The 20,522-nt window shown below is 53.6% G+C and overlaps 1 protein-coding gene across 2 annotated transcripts in view; it reads right to left on the bottom strand.

The window, feature by feature from the left end:
* Positions 1-19,055, bottom strand: part of LOC122389339 (A disintegrin and metalloproteinase with thrombospondin motifs 1-like) — a 62,378-nt gene extending 43,323 nt beyond the window's left edge. The window contains exon 1 of one of the 2 annotated variants that reach the window (XM_043381237.1): positions 18,601-19,055. Coding sequence is in view for 1 of the 2 variants with exons in the window: in XM_043381238.1 (XP_043237173.1) it covers positions 8,902-8,904 (3 nt within the window). In the remaining variant the exon portion in view is untranslated. Of the gene's footprint in view, positions 1-8,901; positions 9,072-18,600 lie in introns of those variants that run through there. The other variant, XM_043381238.1, reaches the window with a different exon arrangement.
* Positions 19,056-20,522: the final 1,467 nt, after the last annotated feature.

The following is a 20,522-nucleotide window of genomic DNA, read 5'->3' as shown; positions in this document are numbered from 1 at the left end:
GATGTTCGGCCAGCGTGACATGCGGTGCAGTTATTTTGCCAATTAGACCGTCACCAATTCATTCGGCGGCTTCCAACAAAGACACAAGAAAACACGATGGGCAGAATTCCACAGTTTGTGCAGACCATTGGTCGGTTTGCAGTCGAAGTGTTTCCCAGCTGTTAATCAGATACCGTGTTTGTCACTTTGCTATCTCATTGTACCCGCCAACAGCTGCTGTGTGGTACTGAGAACTCGGAGCCTGCCGTGCAGCCCGGTTCGCGCCCCACCGCCACCGCCGCCGCTGCTGGTCTGTCCTGTGTCCCCCTCCCCTGCCGCTGTGGACGAGCGGACCCGCGTCACCGGTAAATCACTCTGCCGTGATGTGTATCAACCGGTCTATACCCGGGTCCGGTGGTCAGGGCCATTATCGGTCCGCGGGGCCGTCTGTCGCGAAGGGGGAGGATGGAAGGCGTCCAGTGTACCCGGCGACAGCTCTCGGTAGACCCTCCCCCCCCCCTCCTCAGGTGCCAGACAGGGCTGGACACCAGCCAGGTAGCGCTCAGACGAGGAAGAATCCCCGAGAGGCGGGGACTTCACACTGAGCCTTCAGGCTGCTACTGGTGAAGTTATTGAAACTCGAGAGAGCAGGGAAGAAACAGAAAGCATTTTTCTTTTCGTTTCGTGATCGTGGTAAGGTCACAAGGAAAATGAGTCATGCGCTGTTACTTTGAGCTTTTAATGTAAGCCGCACGAACTTCATTGCACCGATATGTGAGATCAAGGAGAACGACTAGTTGTCGGCCTAACATGCAACATTGCAACCCGAGTCTATGAGGTACGTCATGTCACTCTGATCACCCCCATGGCCTGAGGACTGTCAGGGACACCGACGTGACACTGGAACGGTGTCATGCGGCGTGCGCTGTGTCCGGACCGCACCTAAGCTTCTCGACCGTCTACGGCACCGGACCATGCAGCTCATGAATGGTGTCCACTTGTTCGTGTCCACTGCCCTCTATCTCGTGTCCACTGTCCACCAGACCGTGTCCACTGTCCACCGAATCGTGTCCCCTTCCCGCCGTATCAGATCGACACCGCACGCGCGCGCCGGCCGGCCCTGTCCGTCGCGGCGGTCGGTGGGAGGGGTACGCCGCGGCGACCGCCCAGGGGAGGGGGTTCAGAGGGGGTGAGGGGGTCCGGTAGCCCGCCGCGGGCGGATCCGGCTAGTACCCCACGCCAGGCGGAGTCCTGGGAGCCCGCCCAAGGCCGCCGTCGGCTCCCCGTGGCGCCGCCTTGACCGAGATCGGTGCCGCAAATTAGGATCAAAGTGGTCGCGCCGCCGCCGGTGTCTGGGACATGAGGAAGTGGCTGCCGACCCCGCCCGCTGCCACTGAGCGGGCTCTCAGACAGGTCGGAGGGACCGCGCGGCCGCGGCGGCGGCGGCGGCTCATTGATGGCGGCTCCGGCGGGCCACGCCCAGGGTCGGCTGTCTGCTCCCCCACTGCCGACTGAATGGACGCGGCTGGGTCACCGGGGAGTGTGGGGTGCGCCGGGACGGGCAGTGAGTCAGGCCGACCACCCTGAGCAGTGGCGCCACCGTGTCTCCCGGCGCTGCCGCGACCGCAGACGGCTGTTCCAGGAAGGAAGCAGAGGGTGGGAGCGGAGGGAGAGGAGCGGAGGAACAGACAGCCTGGCGTCTGATAGCCCTCTCCTTACACAGAAAAAAAAATCATTGAGCCGGCGACGATAATCCACGTTTGGTGATGTTAAACCAACGATAAAGATCATGCGGATGGATAGTCAAGCAGTTAGCGATATCAGAAGCTGACTTTATCACGCACACATCCCACTGGACGTTTCCATGAGGAATACCTAGCTGGAATACTGTACTTGCTGTGAGGAAAGTGGCATTCATTAGCCAAGTCACGGGGACATTGCTGATCGTTTGTGTAAGTAACCGGAACTGCAACACGGGTACACGAGTGAACAACTTGAAATAATTGGAAAACATACCTATATTACGCGGAAATGATGAGGCACGAGCTCAATGATCTCCATTGTTCTTCACTGGCCACACTGCTCGGAAAATTATGATGCATTGATTTTAACTGCGCGTTGTACATACCGTCATAACATTTTTTCATATAGAATTTCTTCGTAAAAAGCTGATGTGTCATTACTTCTCCAGTAATTATACAGTATACCTATCCATTCAGAAAAGGCTTCGTTATTGAGATACGACAGCAACTGGCCAAGAAAACTTGTAGAAGGGATATTCAATGATGCATTAAATAGCTAAAACGTTATAAATTTGACTTTGAAGATACTGGACACCTCGCCCTCTGAATATGCACCATTCTCTGTATGCCAGGCACCTTCGCGCCTAGCCCAATAAATCACTGCAGCACTGTGACGTCATCACGGTCATCATGTGACGTCAATGGTCGGATCCGGTGATCATTATGTAGACAGCGGATCTCACGTTCGTCCAAGGTGGTCCGATGGCCACCGGTCAGTAGTTTCTAGAACGAATTCATAGACATCCAGTGGCCTCATTTGCCGGATGTATAGTCATTCGCTGCCATTGCAACATCTGTGTGCGCGCCAGGATAATGTTCGGCGCATGTGGTGTAACATTGGCATAAAAATAGACAATTGTGTATAGAACTCACGCCATTGTATTCTTCATGAGTTATCGAGAACAAAGCAATCCATGGATCACGTCCTAATTTACTTGACACAATTCTCCGTATTCGCTAGATTGTGCTGATCAGCTGCCTAATTCAAGGTTAAAACGTCTAATCGAAGTCTGCTTATTATAATTACCAGTAAGCTTTTATCACGCTTTCAATGTTCCATTGAATGAGCGTGACTGCACGAGAATGGTTTACGCTAGCGCTTTTTGCCGTCATCAGCGTATCTTGATGGAAATTAGCGGAGCCAGGTGGGGAGCCTCCAGTGTAGGTGGGAGGGGAGGAGAAGGGGAGGAGGACTGAAGGGAGGAGGGGAGGGGTCAGTGAGCCACAACACCGGTCTGCTCACTGTCTGCTCAATTAGCGGAAACTTCTGACGTGCATCTCCGAGCGAACCGCCTCTTTCATCTGCACTGGATCTAACTAATCGACCTATCACTGGAGCACGTCCGGTCGGTTCCAGCAACTGGTCAAAGATGGAATGGACCACCTCTGAACTAATCACGTGATCGGCAATCGTTCCCTCTGATCTAGCCACGTGACTGGCGGTCGTCCAAGCTGATCTTTGTGTTGGAGGGTTGAGAGGTCAAATTATGGCGGAACATTAGTGTTTCCATTGAATGAGGTAAGCTTATTAGACCTCTCCTGCGCATGTAAATATGCTCAGAAAATAAAGGCAGAGCAAAGTGGTAAGGGTGAGGAATCCAATGGAACGGATATTACCAGCCTCCACCAGAGGTTATCGACTGCGCGGACAGACGGCGGATACGCCTCCCTTCTTACAACGATAAACGAGCCATGACGAACGAGCTAACACGATCAGCCACGCCCTTACCGGTGAACACCTGGTAAGTGTCGAACCTCCGGACTTGGCGTGACCGATGGCTCGACCACTCCTCGCTATCTAACAAAGCGACCCAACAGCTCGACATCGACTGCGGGACTCCTCGCTGTCGAACGGGTCAACCGTAATTAACGGTCGCCCCAACTTTCAGTCAAGTTGAGTCCCCTGGCTCTAACATTGCCAGGCATAGCGCCAGAGTTTGCCAACATGACTAAACTACTGAACCTCCTGTGGCATGCTGACTCCCGGAGCCCCCCCCCCCCCTCACCCACCCCCGCACCCGCCGTTCCCCAGCCACCTCGGCGGGTGGTTTCCGGGGGTGCGACGGGTCGTGACCCTGGAAGTAGCGACTCCTGAGAGCATCCCTCTTCGCGTATAACGAGGGGCGGCCACCGGTGTCTCCGGTGACAGCTCTCTAATTACAGCGGACAGACTTCACACGGCTCCGAACCCCCGGCAGCGGTTGAAAATTAATGTTACAAAAATAAACGTTTCCGCCTGTCGACGAGCTTGTATGCCTAAGTAGCAGAGAAGTGTCAAATTTCGCGCAGGAATGTCTGATTCTGGATACTTGCCTGTGTTTTGGCGGTAGGTGGGGCCGGAAAGGGCGAGTCCTGTTTAACCCTATTCCTGGCGGGGGGGGGCCTCAGGAGCCCCCCCCCCCCCCTGAGGTTTTTTGGTTATTTCTCCCAAACGCGTTGAGCTAGGAAGCTCAAATTTTCTGACTTTTCCTAAAAGGCTTCTACGCAACATGTCTGAAAATTTTGAGTTGATCTGACCTCAGGTCAGGTCACCAGAGGCGGTTTGGTGACCCTACGTCAGAAAAGTTTGCAATCACGCCAGAGCTAGAGTTTTTGACCGATCAATTTCTTCTCTTCAGGGTTTAGTTAGGGTACCAGTATGTGCAATTTGTATATCTCGGAATTTTGATATCGGTGACCTAAGGTCAGGTCAATTTCGCGACCTCCCCATTATAAGTCAATGGGGGAAAAATCAACTCCCTGTTTTTACCACTAAAACGGGTCGGAATGGCCCCATATACCATACATGACTTCATATACGATCAACCTTCACTACCTTGAGGTCTGTTTTGCTGTTGGGCAGCTGTGAGGTCATGTGACGTCATCAAAGGTCACCAAAGGTTTTTGGCCAATAACTCCGTACAGGAACAAGATACAGACGCGTGGATGGTCTCATTGTGTTCAGCTCGTCAAGACGCATCGAATGATATACATGATGACCTCGAGGTCACGTGACATGAGGTCAACCTTTGACCTTGACCTTTCGAGGTCAACATATATATCATTCGATGCGGATTGACGAGAGGATCACGATGATGCCCTTAGTTTGTTCCTATCTTGACTAATTCGAAAGTTATTCGAGAAAAACTCTCTCCATATCTAGCGCCGCCATTTTGACTTTTTCGACCCCTGTGACGTCATCTTTGACCTGACCTGAAAATGACCTTAGTAAAAATTGTAGATCTTGGCCGTGCGTATCCGATGCCGTTTACCGCTTGTCGCTATCTTGCTTCGTTCTCGAGATCTCAGGGGGGGGCCGAATCGCCCCCCCCCCCCCCCCGCCAGTTTCTTGTCCCGGCGGAGCCCGCCAGGAATAGGGTTAAGTTCAAACTGACAAGCATGGAATTTGACACAATGGAGCAGCTGTCTGGAGCCAAACAGGCCCCCAGCGGCCAGCGCTAGCTGACAGATTGGGAAGAAAAACGCATTTTAGCATATTTAGCATAAAAGCGTTTCAAACCAATTAAAACGTTAGACACCTGTGTAAACAAATGTTCGTGGTTATTGAAGGTTGATTAATATGTTCTTTTGACATTTTTGACATTGAAAATGTATGGTATGACGTTGAAGTCCATTGGGAGTGAAGTCTCCTAGGCAATGCTTTGTATGCATAAGCCATCCCAAGCTGAAATCAATCATAATATATCCTGAATGTAAGTAATTGTCTGAGTCGCATTCACTACCTCTGTTCAATCATGCATCGCTTCCGATAAATCCGATCAAAGTTCCCTCACATGACAGCTCAAGGTCGGGCTGATGGCCGGAGACTGCTGTCTTCCCCGGCCCATGGCATCTGGCGCCACCCGGAGATCAATCAGTGCCATCAGGCTTTGAGGCACGAAGAACCGATCCTCTAACAGAATTACCATAGCACTAGCGTAACAGGCATTGCAGGTCTGAGACCAAATCCTGTTTTATTGTGCCCACCGTATCCGTTGGTCACGCATCCAGCCGCGTCTCAAGTTCAGGTGTCTCGATCAAGGCAATCAGGAAGCAATACGGGCGTCGCGACAGAGCTATTTGAATGGCACAGCTACCTGGCTGAGGGCCCACCGCCAACCACGCCGGAAACTAGGCTAAGGCTGCCTCTGCGCGAGTTACACGTCTGTAAATGCCAGCCAGGCACGCGGATGGCATGGAGACTGCATCGCGCGACAGGAAGGTATCCGGAGACTGCGGCAGGGGCTGTGCGTCTAGCACCAGACAGTCGCGCCGGCCGGGGGGGGGGGGGGAGCGGGGGGCTGGCGGGCAGGGCCGATCGAATGTCATGGTTCGCTGGAAGCTCGAGATGGCCTTCGCCGTGCACAGCCGGCAGATCGCCGCAGGCTCAGCTGAGAGAGTATCGCTCCCGCGTCGGACAGAGCCGAGAGGGCTTCCTTCTCTGGGATACTTACCACACTAATGGCCGCTTACAATGCCACCTCTCCTCACTTGGGCCACCCAAGCCGCTGCAGGAACTATTATTAGCCATAACCTATGAGTTATGACGTGTTCATTGTCTCCACAATGGCGTTTCCTCTGCATTAGCGCGTGCAGAAGCGGCGCTGCGCGTGCGTTGACCCGGTGTTTGGCCTATCGGCGGCCATCACGCGGTCAGGAGAGCCCCGGTCCAGCGGGCAGACACGCACACTGCCAACATGGCTGATTATCTGCTCTCTGTACCGTGCTGATCTCCCGACACGGTCTAATGGCTGACGGCCGATTGGCTATCTCGCCATTTCTCTGACCGAGCCGGCCGGCTGGCCGGCGGACAAAGGCGCACGAACAAAGCATCAGCGTTACGACCATGCAAAACTGACATTTTGGCGGATAGATGATGTATTCAGACGGGTGATTCAAAAGTGGAGATGTTCAAACGCATCGAACAATGTCTCATGCAGTTGTTTCGCAGAAGAATCAAGGTGAATGTCTCGAGACTTTATGCAACTGGTGAAGTTGAGCCAGTGACAATGCGTTCCTCCTAATCATACATATAAAATATACATTTTCCTTCTACACGCTGCCGATGTAGACCCTTGAGAATATCTGTCTGCAAGTAAGCAAAAACCAGTTATTTTTATCGGCAATCTGCGCCGTTGTACAGTTGCCGCCGTGCCCGGTCTCGCAGGCACTGATCCCGGTTCGCAGTGTCTCAGTTAAACGGTGACCAGATGGCCTTGTCGCAACCGATGCAATCGACGCTGGACACCCGTTAGAGAGGCCGGTCGGGCGACAGGTCGGTCTGACAAAGGAGGAACGGGCCCTGCCCACTCCGGTTTCTAGCAGAGGTTTTGTCCTGCTGGAAGGAAACATTTCAAACAACCCAACTCCGTTTCGCCTGGATTTGGCTACGCACTACCGACTTATGGACAAAACAATTGATTTCAAAAGAGCTAGCTTATACTTTAGCCATCAGTCAAACCATCTGCAGGGAATGGGTAAGCACTTCTACCATTCTCTACCGCCAATTGCAGGCGACCCACGCCGCGGCCGTGCAACTCGCCCCAGCGGTCCTGAGAGCGAGCCAACCGGCTCTCACGCGGTGGGACTGGAACGGCAGCATCAGAGCTCGCTCGGTCACATGGCTGGGAGACTCTGGCAGTCATTGCGTCATGCTTGACCTGACTGACTCGACTTGGCGCCTAGTCTGACCTGAGTACTCCCAGAGCACTCCCAGAGAGCACTCCTGTCACTCCCAGAGAGCACTCCTGTCACTCCGAGCACTCGGTGATCGGCAGCGGTCAGCCGGTCAGCTGGCCAGACAGACGGCTGGACCGATATGCCGCCGTTCACTCACGACTCTGGACGTCCCAGCACGACACAGGTGATCCGGTCCGATCCGGCGGCTGGTCTGACGGGGACGCAGCGAGCAATCGACGGTCGGTGACCGGTGGCTGAGCGAAGACCGGGTGACGATCGGCCAGTAGCTGGTCAGAAATAGACTGGATACTGACGGTGACTTACCAGCCAGAGCGGCTGTTAAAATGAGCAGCTGATGACAAATGAGGCAGTTTGAGAGTGTGGGTTCTCACCACCCCAGTTTCAAACACAAGAGTGTTGCCAGACCACGAATTGAGATATGTATTCTATAACTGATTGTCTCGTGCATTTTTCAATAATTACATCGAAAACAACTTTTATTGCAATTAGGCAACCATGTTTGGGTCTGCACAGTGCACCGTCTACGTGAAACGACAGCATGAAAACTCTCGTTCACCGCACTGTCTTTGCCATTTTTGGCAGAGAGCACTTGATCCCGTCCAGACCTCATGAAAGGCGCGCCTACCAGCCAGCATGCTACTGGTCTGCACTTCAAACGGTCTGGAGACGGGAATGGAACTAGTGCCAGAGCAAGATGAATCGGTGAGATAGACTGACAAGAAAGATTCAAGTATGAATCAACAAACCAAATTAAACGGTAGAAAGGAAAGAGGAAGCCACTATGACTGTTGATGCTCGATATACGCGCCAGTTTCTAAAGATTATATCAAAATTGCTCCTTCAAGCTAAACGATTGCAACATCCAGTGAGTTGTTGCATGCTTTTTCACAATTTCACTTGATCAAGACGCCTGCATCTCCGCAAATTAATGGTCCTGTTGCGTTGGGGCGAGCAGAACATCGCAGCGTGACGAATTTCCGGCGTGCGCGCGGCGACACCGCCTGTCAGGGCGCACTCCAGACATCAGAGAGAGTTCTGGCGAGGAAAGTGAAACCATAACAATGGACTCGGCTGCCGGCATTGGATGACGACGTACAACATCTGCTGCCAGCGTGGGCCGCACCGCTAAGGCCTCGGTTTGGGCTGATGATGAGAGATTTACGGAGTGACTGAGTGAGATATCTAAGCTCGTGGTCCATCTGTATCTTCATTTTAATTATATCAATTATGAGAGCTAGTTAAAATATAAGATAGAATAGGAACCGTGTCCATTGTTTTACCTTCCACGAAAACCGTGTAAGGGACGTTTTTCACAATCTAACGGTGTCTGGTCACTTATTACTTAAAAAACCTCGGAAATAAAAGGTGCTGATTGTCCATTGTTGCGTTTTCCTGTGTTTCCAGTTCCACGATCGTCGCTCGCTCGGCGGCGGCCACTCACCATCAACTCCGTTCCAGATCAGCGCGTGCTGCTCGCTCGGTCGGCGGCCGATCGTCGGGTCGGCTGTCCGAGCTGTGATCCCTCGTACGGAGATGAGAGCACGTCAGAAGTGCGGCGCCGAGAGGCCAGCTCCGGCGGCACAGTCGACTCACGCGCCCGATCAACTGGCCGTCGCCGCGCGCCGGGTATACTTATAGGGTCGGCGCCTGACGTCACCGCCTGGCCTTGGCAGCGGCAGCGGCCGGCCGGGCGCTGCTCAGAGCAGCCGGGCCGGTCGGCCCGCCGCCGCCGGCGACACACCGGGGTACGCGGCGGCACGGCGCGGCACCCGCCGCCGGACACGGCACCCCCACCCGGAAGACGGCCACCGTGCGAGAACGGACCCTGGGCGTGGCGTGTAGGGGATCTTCCCGTACCCATTGTGTGAAGGGATATGCTGGGGTACTATGGGTCTCCCCTGTTCAGTAAGGCACGCTTAGAGTGAGGAGCTTTGGTTTTTCCATCGCGTTCCTTGGGGATTTAGTGGTCATGTGCGTAGATCCCCAGTTGAGGGAAGCTTATAAGGGATATTGAATAACGACTAACGGACCTGAACACTACATTGCCAGTTTCTTGTTATCTTGGAGTCATTGGCTTTGATGACAACGCCGTTGACTGCGGGAAGAGCGGAGACTCGAGCGGGCGACAGGTCTGTAACACTGAATGGAGACTGCACTGCTGAACAGAAGAGTAACTGGTGACTGCGACGTAGAGTAGGACACTAGTCACGCAACAGATCGCGCTTCGTGCTAAACCGCCGGACAAATGTTCGGCGTTGTCTATGTTGATGAGATACGGATTCAAGCTCGGCAGACCCCTCTGGTGGTATATGAGTGGCACCTGTGTGGTCTTCCCCACATCTCCCCCCCATCACCCCCCCCCCCCCCCCCCCGCTCAGTGCGCTGACGGAATCCGATTAACCCGACGAGTTGGACAGCCAATTCATCTGACGCAACACACCTCTTCTCAGGTAAAAAATCTACTCATTTTGTGGCAATGGCCGCTGAGTTATTGAAAGAGGTCTGACATTGTTTAATTCATTGACACACTCGCCAAATTCCTCGTTTATCAGTCTATGAATGAAGTTGTTTTGTAAGGGAGTGGCGTTGTTCGCTCTAAAACGGCGTTTATTATCACACACATCACGCCTAATTAGTTGATTAGATCTTGTACACGAAATCAAACAACCTTTACTATAACCACCAACAGAGTCCAAGGAATGCCCAGGATGTGGCTGAACTCTCCTGCGTCACAGCCCCTCTCATGGCGGCGCGGCGTGCGCAGAAGACGCGACGAACGCCAGCAGCTCGCCTGTTTGTCCTCTCAACACCCTCTCCAAGAGCGAGGAGACGCCCTGTGCTAACGTACTCAGGGCCGCACGACGCCGCGTGTCTTGACCCTGACTGGTGTCGTCACCAGCGCAGACCAGTGACGTCATCAAGGCGTCACTTGTTATAGAGAAATAGCAGCCAATCGGGGTGTTTGATTGTCAACAGACCGGCAGTCTCGCTGACGAGCGGGCTGTATCTTCCGCTGCATTTTCCCGGCAGGATGTGAACAGGCAGGATGTGGTCTGATCAGATTGTAAAGGTCGCCTTTGCCGAACAGACGGCGGCGATTGGCTGACTTCAAACGGTTCCCACGACTAATTTCAGGGTCGCCTCCCCCGTACTCGCTTACAGCAAGTCACGCCCGCTCCAGGGCTTCCGCAGTCGTATCAACTCAAAATGCCTGCTGGATATTGACCTTTTTTAATTTAAAAATGATTACGAATGCCTTATACATAGTCGCCCCTAGTCCCATCAGCTCGGTAATTTCAGTAGGTACATCCCCAGGTATTTTTAGGAAGATTCTGTTAACTTGTTATTCATCATTCTGCTTTTCGACAGTCTCATTCAATCTTCGTCCAACAATACCGGTTTCCGCCGGTATCTACTGGTTCCGCCAGTTCCACCCAAGGCCCTAAATACAGTTCCACCGTACTCGTCCCGGCGAGTCAACGTCCGCGCTTTGATTGGCGTTCTCCCCGCCCACCTCGCCATCGGGGCGAGGCGAGGACTCTGCGGTGCTTCCCGCCCTCTGACTGAACTCAACGTGGGGCGGAACTCAGCCCCAGCTCGGGATGAGCGCGGGTCCGGCAGGGAACTCCCAGGCGGAGTCCCGGGCAGGAGCTGCGGCCCGCCCCGGGCGCCAGCGGAGCTGTATGCGCTGTTTTGTGACCCGGGGCTCCCTCACTCAGGGTCAGGGCTGAATTACCATATCGCCGGTCGCTGCGCTGGTGCGAGACGAGCGTGCTGACAGTCTGACAGTCAGCGTGGCTGCCGGGACCGGCAGGTCCGGGAAACACCAGCGTCTGTCGTGTTTGGAGCCACTGAATGCATCACTAATTTAGCGCCAAATGACGTGCGTAACAGTCGTACAGCTCCAATGTTTTAATTCACTGTTGCCAAGTCGAAAAATTAACACAAACATTGTTTTACAAAGCTGACATGTCTGATCTACGAAATAGCCTAAAGAATGCCAGGCTCCATCCCTCTTGCGTGATGTCTGCTGTGAGCGTGGCTGAAGTAGATATGACTTCAGACCGGAAGCAGCACAGTACACCGCACCCTGAACGGTATTTGAAAACATGTAATGCAAGTAGTTAGCTGATATGCATTTATGGGTCGACTGAACAAAAAATAGCGCCTCGCGTCTAGAGCCCTGCCTAACAACATAGTCGCTGATCTGGAAATACTCGGAAGCACATGGTCTTTTATGCTGACGGGTGCAATGTGTACGTATGTATGCATACACACGCATTCACAGTTCCATGTGAATCAGTAGGAAGAAAATTGGTGAAAACTCCTAATGCTTGCAGCTATTTTGAGGACCTAAATATAAATATTTACATAATTCCAACAAAACGGCCAGGTGATGCAAGTAAAAATATTTATAGCCTTTTATAAACCAGACGAATCAATTAATTATGCCACGTTTAGTGCATAACCAGCACTATTTCCTTCTCGGTTCATCGATAAGATTTCTTCATCCAATAAACGCGTAGTGGTTTCATCACCACGCATAGCAGTTCTCTCCGCTGTCATCTTCTCAATGCCCCTCCCAGTAACACAACCAATAAACACCTGCACTGGACAGTGGACAGTAGACAACGACCTAAGCTGATGTAGCTTCATCCCTGTCACACACTCAAGGGATTTGCCAAACGTCATCGAGTTTAACGGAAGATGGCTGATTCCAGTTTCGCCAGAAAGGGTGGCGCAATTACTGGAACTTTCGGGCACCCGTAGCATGAGTTATGGATGTAGTATCCACAACGCATGATGCAATTTTCTACTATTGGTTGTGTTCAGTCAAGTTTCAAGCTTTTCTGTCAAGAACATAAGACGACAAATAAAAATTGGAAGAATAAAAAGTTTGGTGGCAACGTTTCTGCTAGGACACCATTTGTAGGATTGCACAATCGTCCTCATACAATAAATCTACTTCCAGCACTCTACAGAAAAGAAATAATCAAACGTACAAATGCAGAAATGTTAACGACACACCCCGGCGATCAGCTAAATGGTAAGCGTTTATCAAACGACACGCTGTTATGTTTCGTTTCATCTCAAATTGCCGATACGTGCTAAACTGCTCCAGCTGAACACTACAATAAGCGATGAATGATTGACGGTCCCCCGATTATAACCACCACCGACGTGAGAGAATTGACGAACTAATTCCTATCCTTGAACGCCGGCGATCTTTACGAGTCTCCGCCTTCTCACAGCTCAAGGAGAGCCGGTCGGAGGGTAAACAGCTTAGCGCGGTCGCTCGGGTCTCAGCTCGCCCACGGTTTTGGTCCTCTATCCGGTCTGACACACACCTTGTCGAGGTAGATGTCCAACAGGGACCGGAAAAGTGGGGGGCAGGTCAGGTGACAAGAAAAGTTGGGTCGAACCGAGTTGAGACGAGACGAGTGGCTGATGGATATTTCTATCGATGTATGCTGACTATGACTCTACTGTTTCCGTGTTTGCGCATGCATTACATACGCCAGCAGAGTCATTGATTCTCTCCAGCGTTGGCTAGCTAACCATGAAAAGAGCACATTTACAGTCCATTTCAGACAGGGAATGCCCGATACCTATCAGTGATCTTATTCTAAACCAGTATGATAGTGCAATGTGACGCTGTTAAGATACCACCTTGAAATAAGCTGGCATTGCCAACGGTTTGAGACAATAAATGAATTACAATGTCTACCCACGTGCAATGCGGGAAAGCTAAATCTCAGGCCCAACCTATTCTCGAAAGTAAAGCCAATGGCTGCCGTCAGCTTACGTCGTGTTCCTCAGCATATATATGTAGATCAGGTATTTGAACGTTGTGCTGAGCATTGTTGTAAGATAAGCGGCGATGGGGTTCTAAACAAGGTGATATACCAGAGCATCACTGTTGAATGGGTTTATATGTCCGTTTAAAAAAATAACAGAACCTAGTAGCCCTTTTTATACCGTAATGTAAGAAAAAGTTCGTATTTTGGTGAGACAGCTACAGGTTAACCCTCGCCGGCATTGCTTATAGAGAAATCCTCGGGGACATATTCGCCTGCTCGAATGAAAAGGAAAGCGAGTCAGGCGGGCTCGACTGACAATCACGGCGCCGCAGAGAAAAGAGACACGGGACCCCGGAGAAACGGGTCACCGCGTGCGCACTGCCATCTGTCGAACGTTGTGCAAATTACATCACCGCCTGTCAGCGACAGATGGCACCACGGCGTCCATGACGAGGCCGCGCTGATGACGGTTACTTCTCTTTGATAAAGCCGCCGGCGGATTAATGCATTGTGCTGCTTTCTTCCAGCTGACCAATGCTCTTAGGCAACGAATGCACGTCATAATCCTGCTATCAATGGCTTTGCACCTTCCCGAGAGCAGATTATCCCTTCTGGTTCGTGCTTTGCCTGTCTCAAGGCCGTGGGAATCCGATGCCACGTGAGGAAAGCGGTCAGCTGTTTTCACTCTCATCTTTCCGGTCAGCTGACGCACCTCTGTCCCCTATCCTCCGTCCCGGGGGGGGGGGGTGTCCCGGTCGGCCAGTGACCCGCCCCGCGGCCGTGGGAGCAGTGGGACCCTGTCGGAGGGCGGGGCGGGGCTGCCCGGCGCCCCTGGGCCGCTGACACCGTTAGCCCGGCCGTCGGTCGGCCCCCCCCCCCCCGTACCCACCCAGCTGGGAGCCGCGCCCGTTGCGTCACCAGACAGAGCGAGGAGGGCGGGCAGAGGGGCAGGGGCGGCGGTCGGCCCGACATGGTCAGGGCCATCCTCCAGGGGCCAGGCCGGCCCGGAGGCGACAGCGGCCGCCCGCCTGCCTACACGCACCCACCGCGGTCCCGCCGAGAGCAGCACGAACCGTTATACATTGGTGCAAACACTACATACCTCACTCGAGTGCTGATTGCTGAGAGGGTAAGGTAGTGACTATCCGTCCTCCGTGAGATATGGGTGCTATTAAATGCCTGGTACTGACGTCTAATGACAGCACTTGAGCCCAACGGCTGTTTAGCAACACGAGTTTTCTTGGGACGGGTTCCATGTGCAACTCTGTTGCAATGGAGTGGACAGATGCCAAAAGTGGCGGCGACTAACTTGTCGTGCTGCCATCGGCGAACATTTACTCCGCGATGCATTTGGTAATGCGACATAATTCTTACGCAGTCGCGGTCCATTGCTCAACATGCACGGACATCTCATCTTTGGCATACGGCGACCACTGCCGCAACTTAACGAGTTGGTCAACTCGATCGGCAACTATCCAGTCGCTCCATCCGTAGACCTTCGGCGAAAGAACGGCCAATCCCGAACCAGTCCGGCCGGCAAGTGCTCGATTCCGGTCACCCTTTCCCTGACGGAGGAGCTCGATCAGCTGATTGGTGTTCTTCCTCCAATTGCCCAGGAAGCCGGCAGGTGGGCGCAGCTTTCCTGGGCCTCTGCGACCCGTCTTCCCCATCCGTCCGTCGGCCAATCTACAATCCTGATCCGCTCATTTAGCGTCCGGTGGACCTGACCGCCGCCCAGCCCAGTGACTACCCGCTCACCGCTGACCCGACCTGCAAAAACACGGCATTGCAGCGGCCGGCTGTGGCGGCGGCCGGGCGCCGATTGGGCAACCGGCGCCCGCGAGCTGGCCGCTGGCCGCTGGCCGCTGGCCGCTGGGCGGTTTCAGGGTCGCTGGTGGGGGCCGGTCGGCGTCAGGTCGCCCGAACGGCCTTGGCTCTGGAAAGTTGTCGCCGCCGATCATGCGCCTTACACAAGAGGTCAGCCGGGGCGCCGGGGTGGCCTGGGTGACCGGACGGGTCACCCGTTCAGACAATAGACCTGGCGCCTCTGCGAGTGTCGGCTGGCGTTGAGATGTGGAGTTCATGAACGGTCTGCGGCAGGATAAAGGCAGGACCACAAAACTGAAACCGGGGAAAAAACAAGACCGCACAGACCGAACCGGACCGTGGCGAACTGTGGGTGGGGCTGGCAGCGGAACGGTCAGAGTAAACGGTCTTCTCGAGGCAGACCTGTCTCCTCCACTTGCCGAATCTCAAGGGTGGCAGACGGCCGATTGAAATAACACCCCGAGATGCTTAATGTAAGAGTTCTTACCACAAGACAGCCGTAATTGAATTGAATTGACGCAACCACAGGAGTGAAATGTGGTCTGACAGCCTCATTGGCCTTATCTGACTCCGGGATAAAGTTCAGTGTGATATCGTCCGGACAGAGGAACACCATAAGAAAAATAAAAGAGAAACCTGAGCTGCCAGTTGAAAGGGAAATCAAGAATCGGGATAATCAGCTGAACAAAAACAAACCTCTCTACATGGGAGTCCAGAGTTTTCGATGCACCCAACATCCTCTGGTGCTGGTCCCTGTCCCATCTCATACTATCTCGACGAGACGGGATGGCCCCAGAGGCGCTCCAGTGACCTGACCGTCTGGCGCCGCCCAATCGCCCATTGTGGCAGTGATAAGACGCCTGTGAAGCCAGCCGGCAGTCATACCCGCCACACCGGAGAGTGAGAGTGTTCATTGTTACCCGAGCGGTCGACGCGTCACGTGCGCTGGAAAGCGGCCGTCGAATCCGACTAAAAATAGGGCTTAACTGCCGACGAGAATATGAAATCTGTGAATCGCTTTCGTTGCGGTCAAGGCTGTTCGCTTGGGTGACAGTTTTTGTTACGTTGGTAATCCATTTGATGTGAGATTGCATCACAGTGAAGAGGGCCCAAACGATGTCAATTTTCCAAAACAAGTATGGAGATGGTGTCTTTTGGATTCACAGAGTTAGGAAACCACTAGTTTAGATGTTAGATTTTGCCCACGAGTAGATATCACAAGGTTGTTAATGCCGTTCATGGAATACGATGGATTTACCATACGATCGTTAATTTAAAAGCAGCTGTCTGGTCTTCGATTTCTCGCTGTTCATTAGCACCTCTACAGAACAGGCTTTGTCGCCATGGGGTTACCGACTTCATTAGAGGTAACGGGACAGACAGCAGGAAAATCACACTAAACTCAACTGGTCAGAGGTTAGCACGAACTGGTCATCTAGGTCACCTGGCTCAGTGGCTCACCCATTTGAAAATCCCACTAATACCCACCATAAAGCAATTACACTCGATTTCTAGCTACCATTGTTATGTAGCTGTAGGTAGTTTTTATCAAAATTGACTCATATAAATGTCATGCATTCTGCATGAAATGACTTTATAAGCGATATACCGACCACAATGAGCGCACATGAGCATTTTAAAACGCATTTCACAACCCGTCTCAGCCGTCTCTGTACTGAGAACAGCCCGCCTAGCGTCCAGCTGGGAGATGAGGCGACTGTGTCAAGGTGGCCGAGTGTAGGGTCGCGATTTCACAACCCCCGCCGCCACCGGTCCCAGAGGCGGTCGGGCGCGGGTCGGCGGCCGCCGGACGCTTCCCCCGGCTCAGGTCAGGCGCCGCTGGGACCGAGAGGTCGGCAAGGGGGAGATGTTGCCCAAGTTTGCCCTCCGTCCCCCGTTAGGGTCTAATGTCTATGGTAGCGCCGTGAGAAATGTCGAAGACGACTGCGCTCACCGTGGAACAGACTCGTAGTCTGCCGGCGGAGCACTGGGAATTCGGTAACCGCTATGAAAGTAAACACGAACGAATGGACTGTGTACACATGCAAGTCGAAGTGTGACCACCACGGTGCATTGTCAGATAATTCTTCTGACCACTGACCACTTGTCATGCAACCCGAAACCACATTGGTCTGGTTACAATGGGGTCTGCCCAAAACTCACTTTCTTTCCGTTAGCCACATCCAGGCTGAGGTGGTCAGCCGTTCCAGACCAGAGCTGTCAATCAGTGATATCCAGATGGCTTCAACGTCACGTCACTCGTCACCATCCGTGAGACGTCACGAATCACGAACCTCACTCCGATCGTGACACGATACTCGTAACGCGTGACGCGTGAGTCGTGATTTTCTGATCCAGGCTCCGTGACGCCACGACCGTGACTTGGCACGGTGAACCGGGGCCTCCCATTGCAGCACTTTGGCCGTGAGAGGCTACTCGAGTCATCCCCCGTGAACTGCCCGTGGCCGATCCACCGCGTAACTAGCGGGAGATTCGCCTGGGGCTTGTTGCGCTGACCGTTTACACAAGCCGCCGTGAACGTGCCAGATCGTGAGCAGAAGCGTGCCAGCTCGTGATCGCCTCGGACGTCTCACGCCTGGCAAACTGACCCGCCGATCATGCTCGCCCAGTTTCGTCACCGCCTGTGGCCCCATATCCCTCGGACCAGCGGTCCGGCGAGGTGCCACCTTTGTGACGTCACAATCGGGCCCAGCTATCTGCAGTGTTTGGGCGTTGCATGGCGGCCGCTCGGCCGTGTGCAGTGCCGTGGAGCGTCAGAGCCGCACGTCACAGTTTCGGTCGGCGGTGGCCGCTCAGCGCGGTTTTCCTGTGGTCCTAACGTGAGCGCGGCGGGACCGCTCCGCGGGTCGAACTTCCCTGCATGGAAGCCGGAGCTAACGACACTGGAAACTCCTGAACTGTGCCCGTCAGCGGTAGGGTGGCCCTGAGAGACCAGGAGGTGCATATTCCATGACCTGTCCTCGTGACAGAAAGGCAGCGATTGACAATTGAGGGATGATCTAGCTGGCAATATGATCATTGAGAAACGACTGAAGGGTAGAAGGGTAAAAAAGGAGTGACGGAATAGTGGCCCACCAGCCTGGCAACTCGTCGAGACGCACTGAGGCGGCGGACCGCCCGTCTGGGGGCGGGTTTTCACTCGCTAGCTTACTCGGCGTGAAACTATTTGACTCGGTAATCCGCCATTTCGCGGCGGTGCTCCAACCAGCACCGGGCGGAGAAACTCGAGAGCTACATACGTAATTCAAATTAAGCGTATGACTGCGGACAAACGCTGCCCGAATATCGCCTGACTGTCCCTGAGGCGGTCACCGAGTCACAAAGGCAGGATGTATGGTCAAGTAGGCAGGTGCCGGGGTAGAAACCTACCTTTCAAGGCGCCCGCAGGACAGAGGCGCACCATATGGGACACTGAAGTTACGACTGACAGTCTAGGTGCCGTCTCTATCCCTCGCGCTCACTCCCAGAGACGTAATCTCTTGTTTACTCACCAGTCAGTGACCCTGGTCGGTCCGGGGTCGGCGGTCTCCGTCCTCTGAGGTCACTGCCGCGCAGGTCAGTGGTCCCGGCTCCTCGTCCCTTCGGCGGTCAGCGGCGGTGGTCCGTCAGCGACCGGCGGTCGGCGGTGTCAGAAATCAGTCCCTCCGATTCCGGCCTCGCTCAGCACAGCCCCGATCCTGGGCGGGCTCGGCGCGCGGCGGATCGCGGCGGCCGGATCTGGGATAGCGCCGATCCGAGGCGATCCCATCCGCTCTGGGGACGCGGTGTTCTCGGCGGGCGCCGTGGTCCCTCACACCTGTGCACTGTAGTCACTCGCGGAGGACCGGGCCGGGGCGGGACGGCGCAGGGACGGGTCGGCCTAGCGCGGCCTGCGGGGCAGCGGTGGCGGTGGTGGCGGCGGCGGCGGCGGGGTCTGACTGACGAGTGGCGCTGGTCGCCGGCCGCAGCAGACTTTCACTTTTGATGGCGGAGCAGCGCCGGCGCGCTGCACACAGGTAAAATTGCACGGCCGCTCCGGCACGGTGCTGTCATGCGTCCACGCCAGCCGAGGTCACGGCTCCGCTGTCATGTGGCCAGGGCCGCCAGCAGGTGTCATGTGACACCGAGGTCAAGGTCACAGTGTCAGGTGGCACCGACAGGCGAGGTCAGCGCGTGTCATGAATTATCAATTGGGGCGTTATTGATTGATGTAAGCAAGCTTGTTGAGCATAATTGATGACATGTTGCTGGGCGCTCTCACGAGGAATAACCCCGTGCTCACATAATCAGGCATCAAAAGGTCACATCAAACAGATTAAATGTGAGAAAAACTGCTTACACTGAAATTGATGTCAAAACGCATTAGGGGATCCGTTTGGTGCCTTGAATGTTTATTTCATGTGCAGCATATCGTAATGCTGATGTTCAGGGAAGCACCGTCGCACGTTGCCATGATCAAAACTTACATATCTATGCTCTATAATAAACAATGGAGACGTAAAAATTTGTAATAACGTAATGTAAAAATGTGTGTTAAAAAAAAAATTATAACAATTTCCCAAGCATGAAAAATATGGATTGTGGACCTGCAAAATATATTGAATTAGGCCTCAAAGCTGTCATGGAGCGTAATCAATATGCCAGAACTGACCCTTGATTCGCGGTACCGGGCCGTGATATGTTTTACGTAGGCGAAACCCTTACTGCAGGCCCAGATACGTCTGTCGCCCCTCTGCTCCAGCGGGGCTCCACAGTGACACTCACGCCGCCGAGTTTAATGACTGGGACTGCCCCTTGCGTCCGCTCGGCAACAGCCCCATATCAGCAGCTCCGTCTCCAGACGTCACTACGTAAATACCGGTCACAGACGTGAACGTAAACCGCCGAGAAGATGCGCCTCAGTGAGCTTTGGAGTAGCACTGCCGGTTTTTCGGCTTTTACAACTCAGGTTCAGAGGACGTTTAGTGTTGTTGGTGGTCCCAAACTGATGCACACAGCCGGTGTCCTCACGATGCTATGTTGACAGCGCTGTAAAACCGTGAAGTGGCTGTACTTACCGGTAGATGTTATCCCACCAGCTTGTCTAGACGTAATAAACTGCTCGTGTGGACTGTTCAAGGCTGTATCTCGATACCGCGGTGAATTATTGGGGGTCGTGTTGCTACTGTTGATACTGGTCTGTCGGGAACTCCAGTGTTGATTGCACCTCTATCAGCGAGCATTATGTAAGGCTAGCAGCTAGTTTCAGTGCGTATTTGTCATGAAATATTCATTTCAGATGCAGCCACTACACGTCTGTCCATAAGATATCATCCATTCCGACATTGTCCACCTCTAATGAACGCTCACAACACGAACAGTCCCATATCTTTGACTCTGCTACTCTACTATCACAAGCTGTATGCGACAAGCTGATCAACCAGCTTCTGCCTTC

This window comes from Amphibalanus amphitrite, unplaced genomic scaffold (genome assembly GCF_019059575.1).
Source record: "Amphibalanus amphitrite isolate SeventyFive unplaced genomic scaffold, NRLGWU_Aamphi_draft 000354F_arrow, whole genome shotgun sequence".
Classification (NCBI taxonomy): Eukaryota; Metazoa; Arthropoda; class Thecostraca; order Balanomorpha; family Balanidae; genus Amphibalanus; species Amphibalanus amphitrite.
The sequence above is the reverse complement of the archived record's forward strand: the minus strand, read 5'-3'. Positions and strand labels throughout refer to the sequence as shown.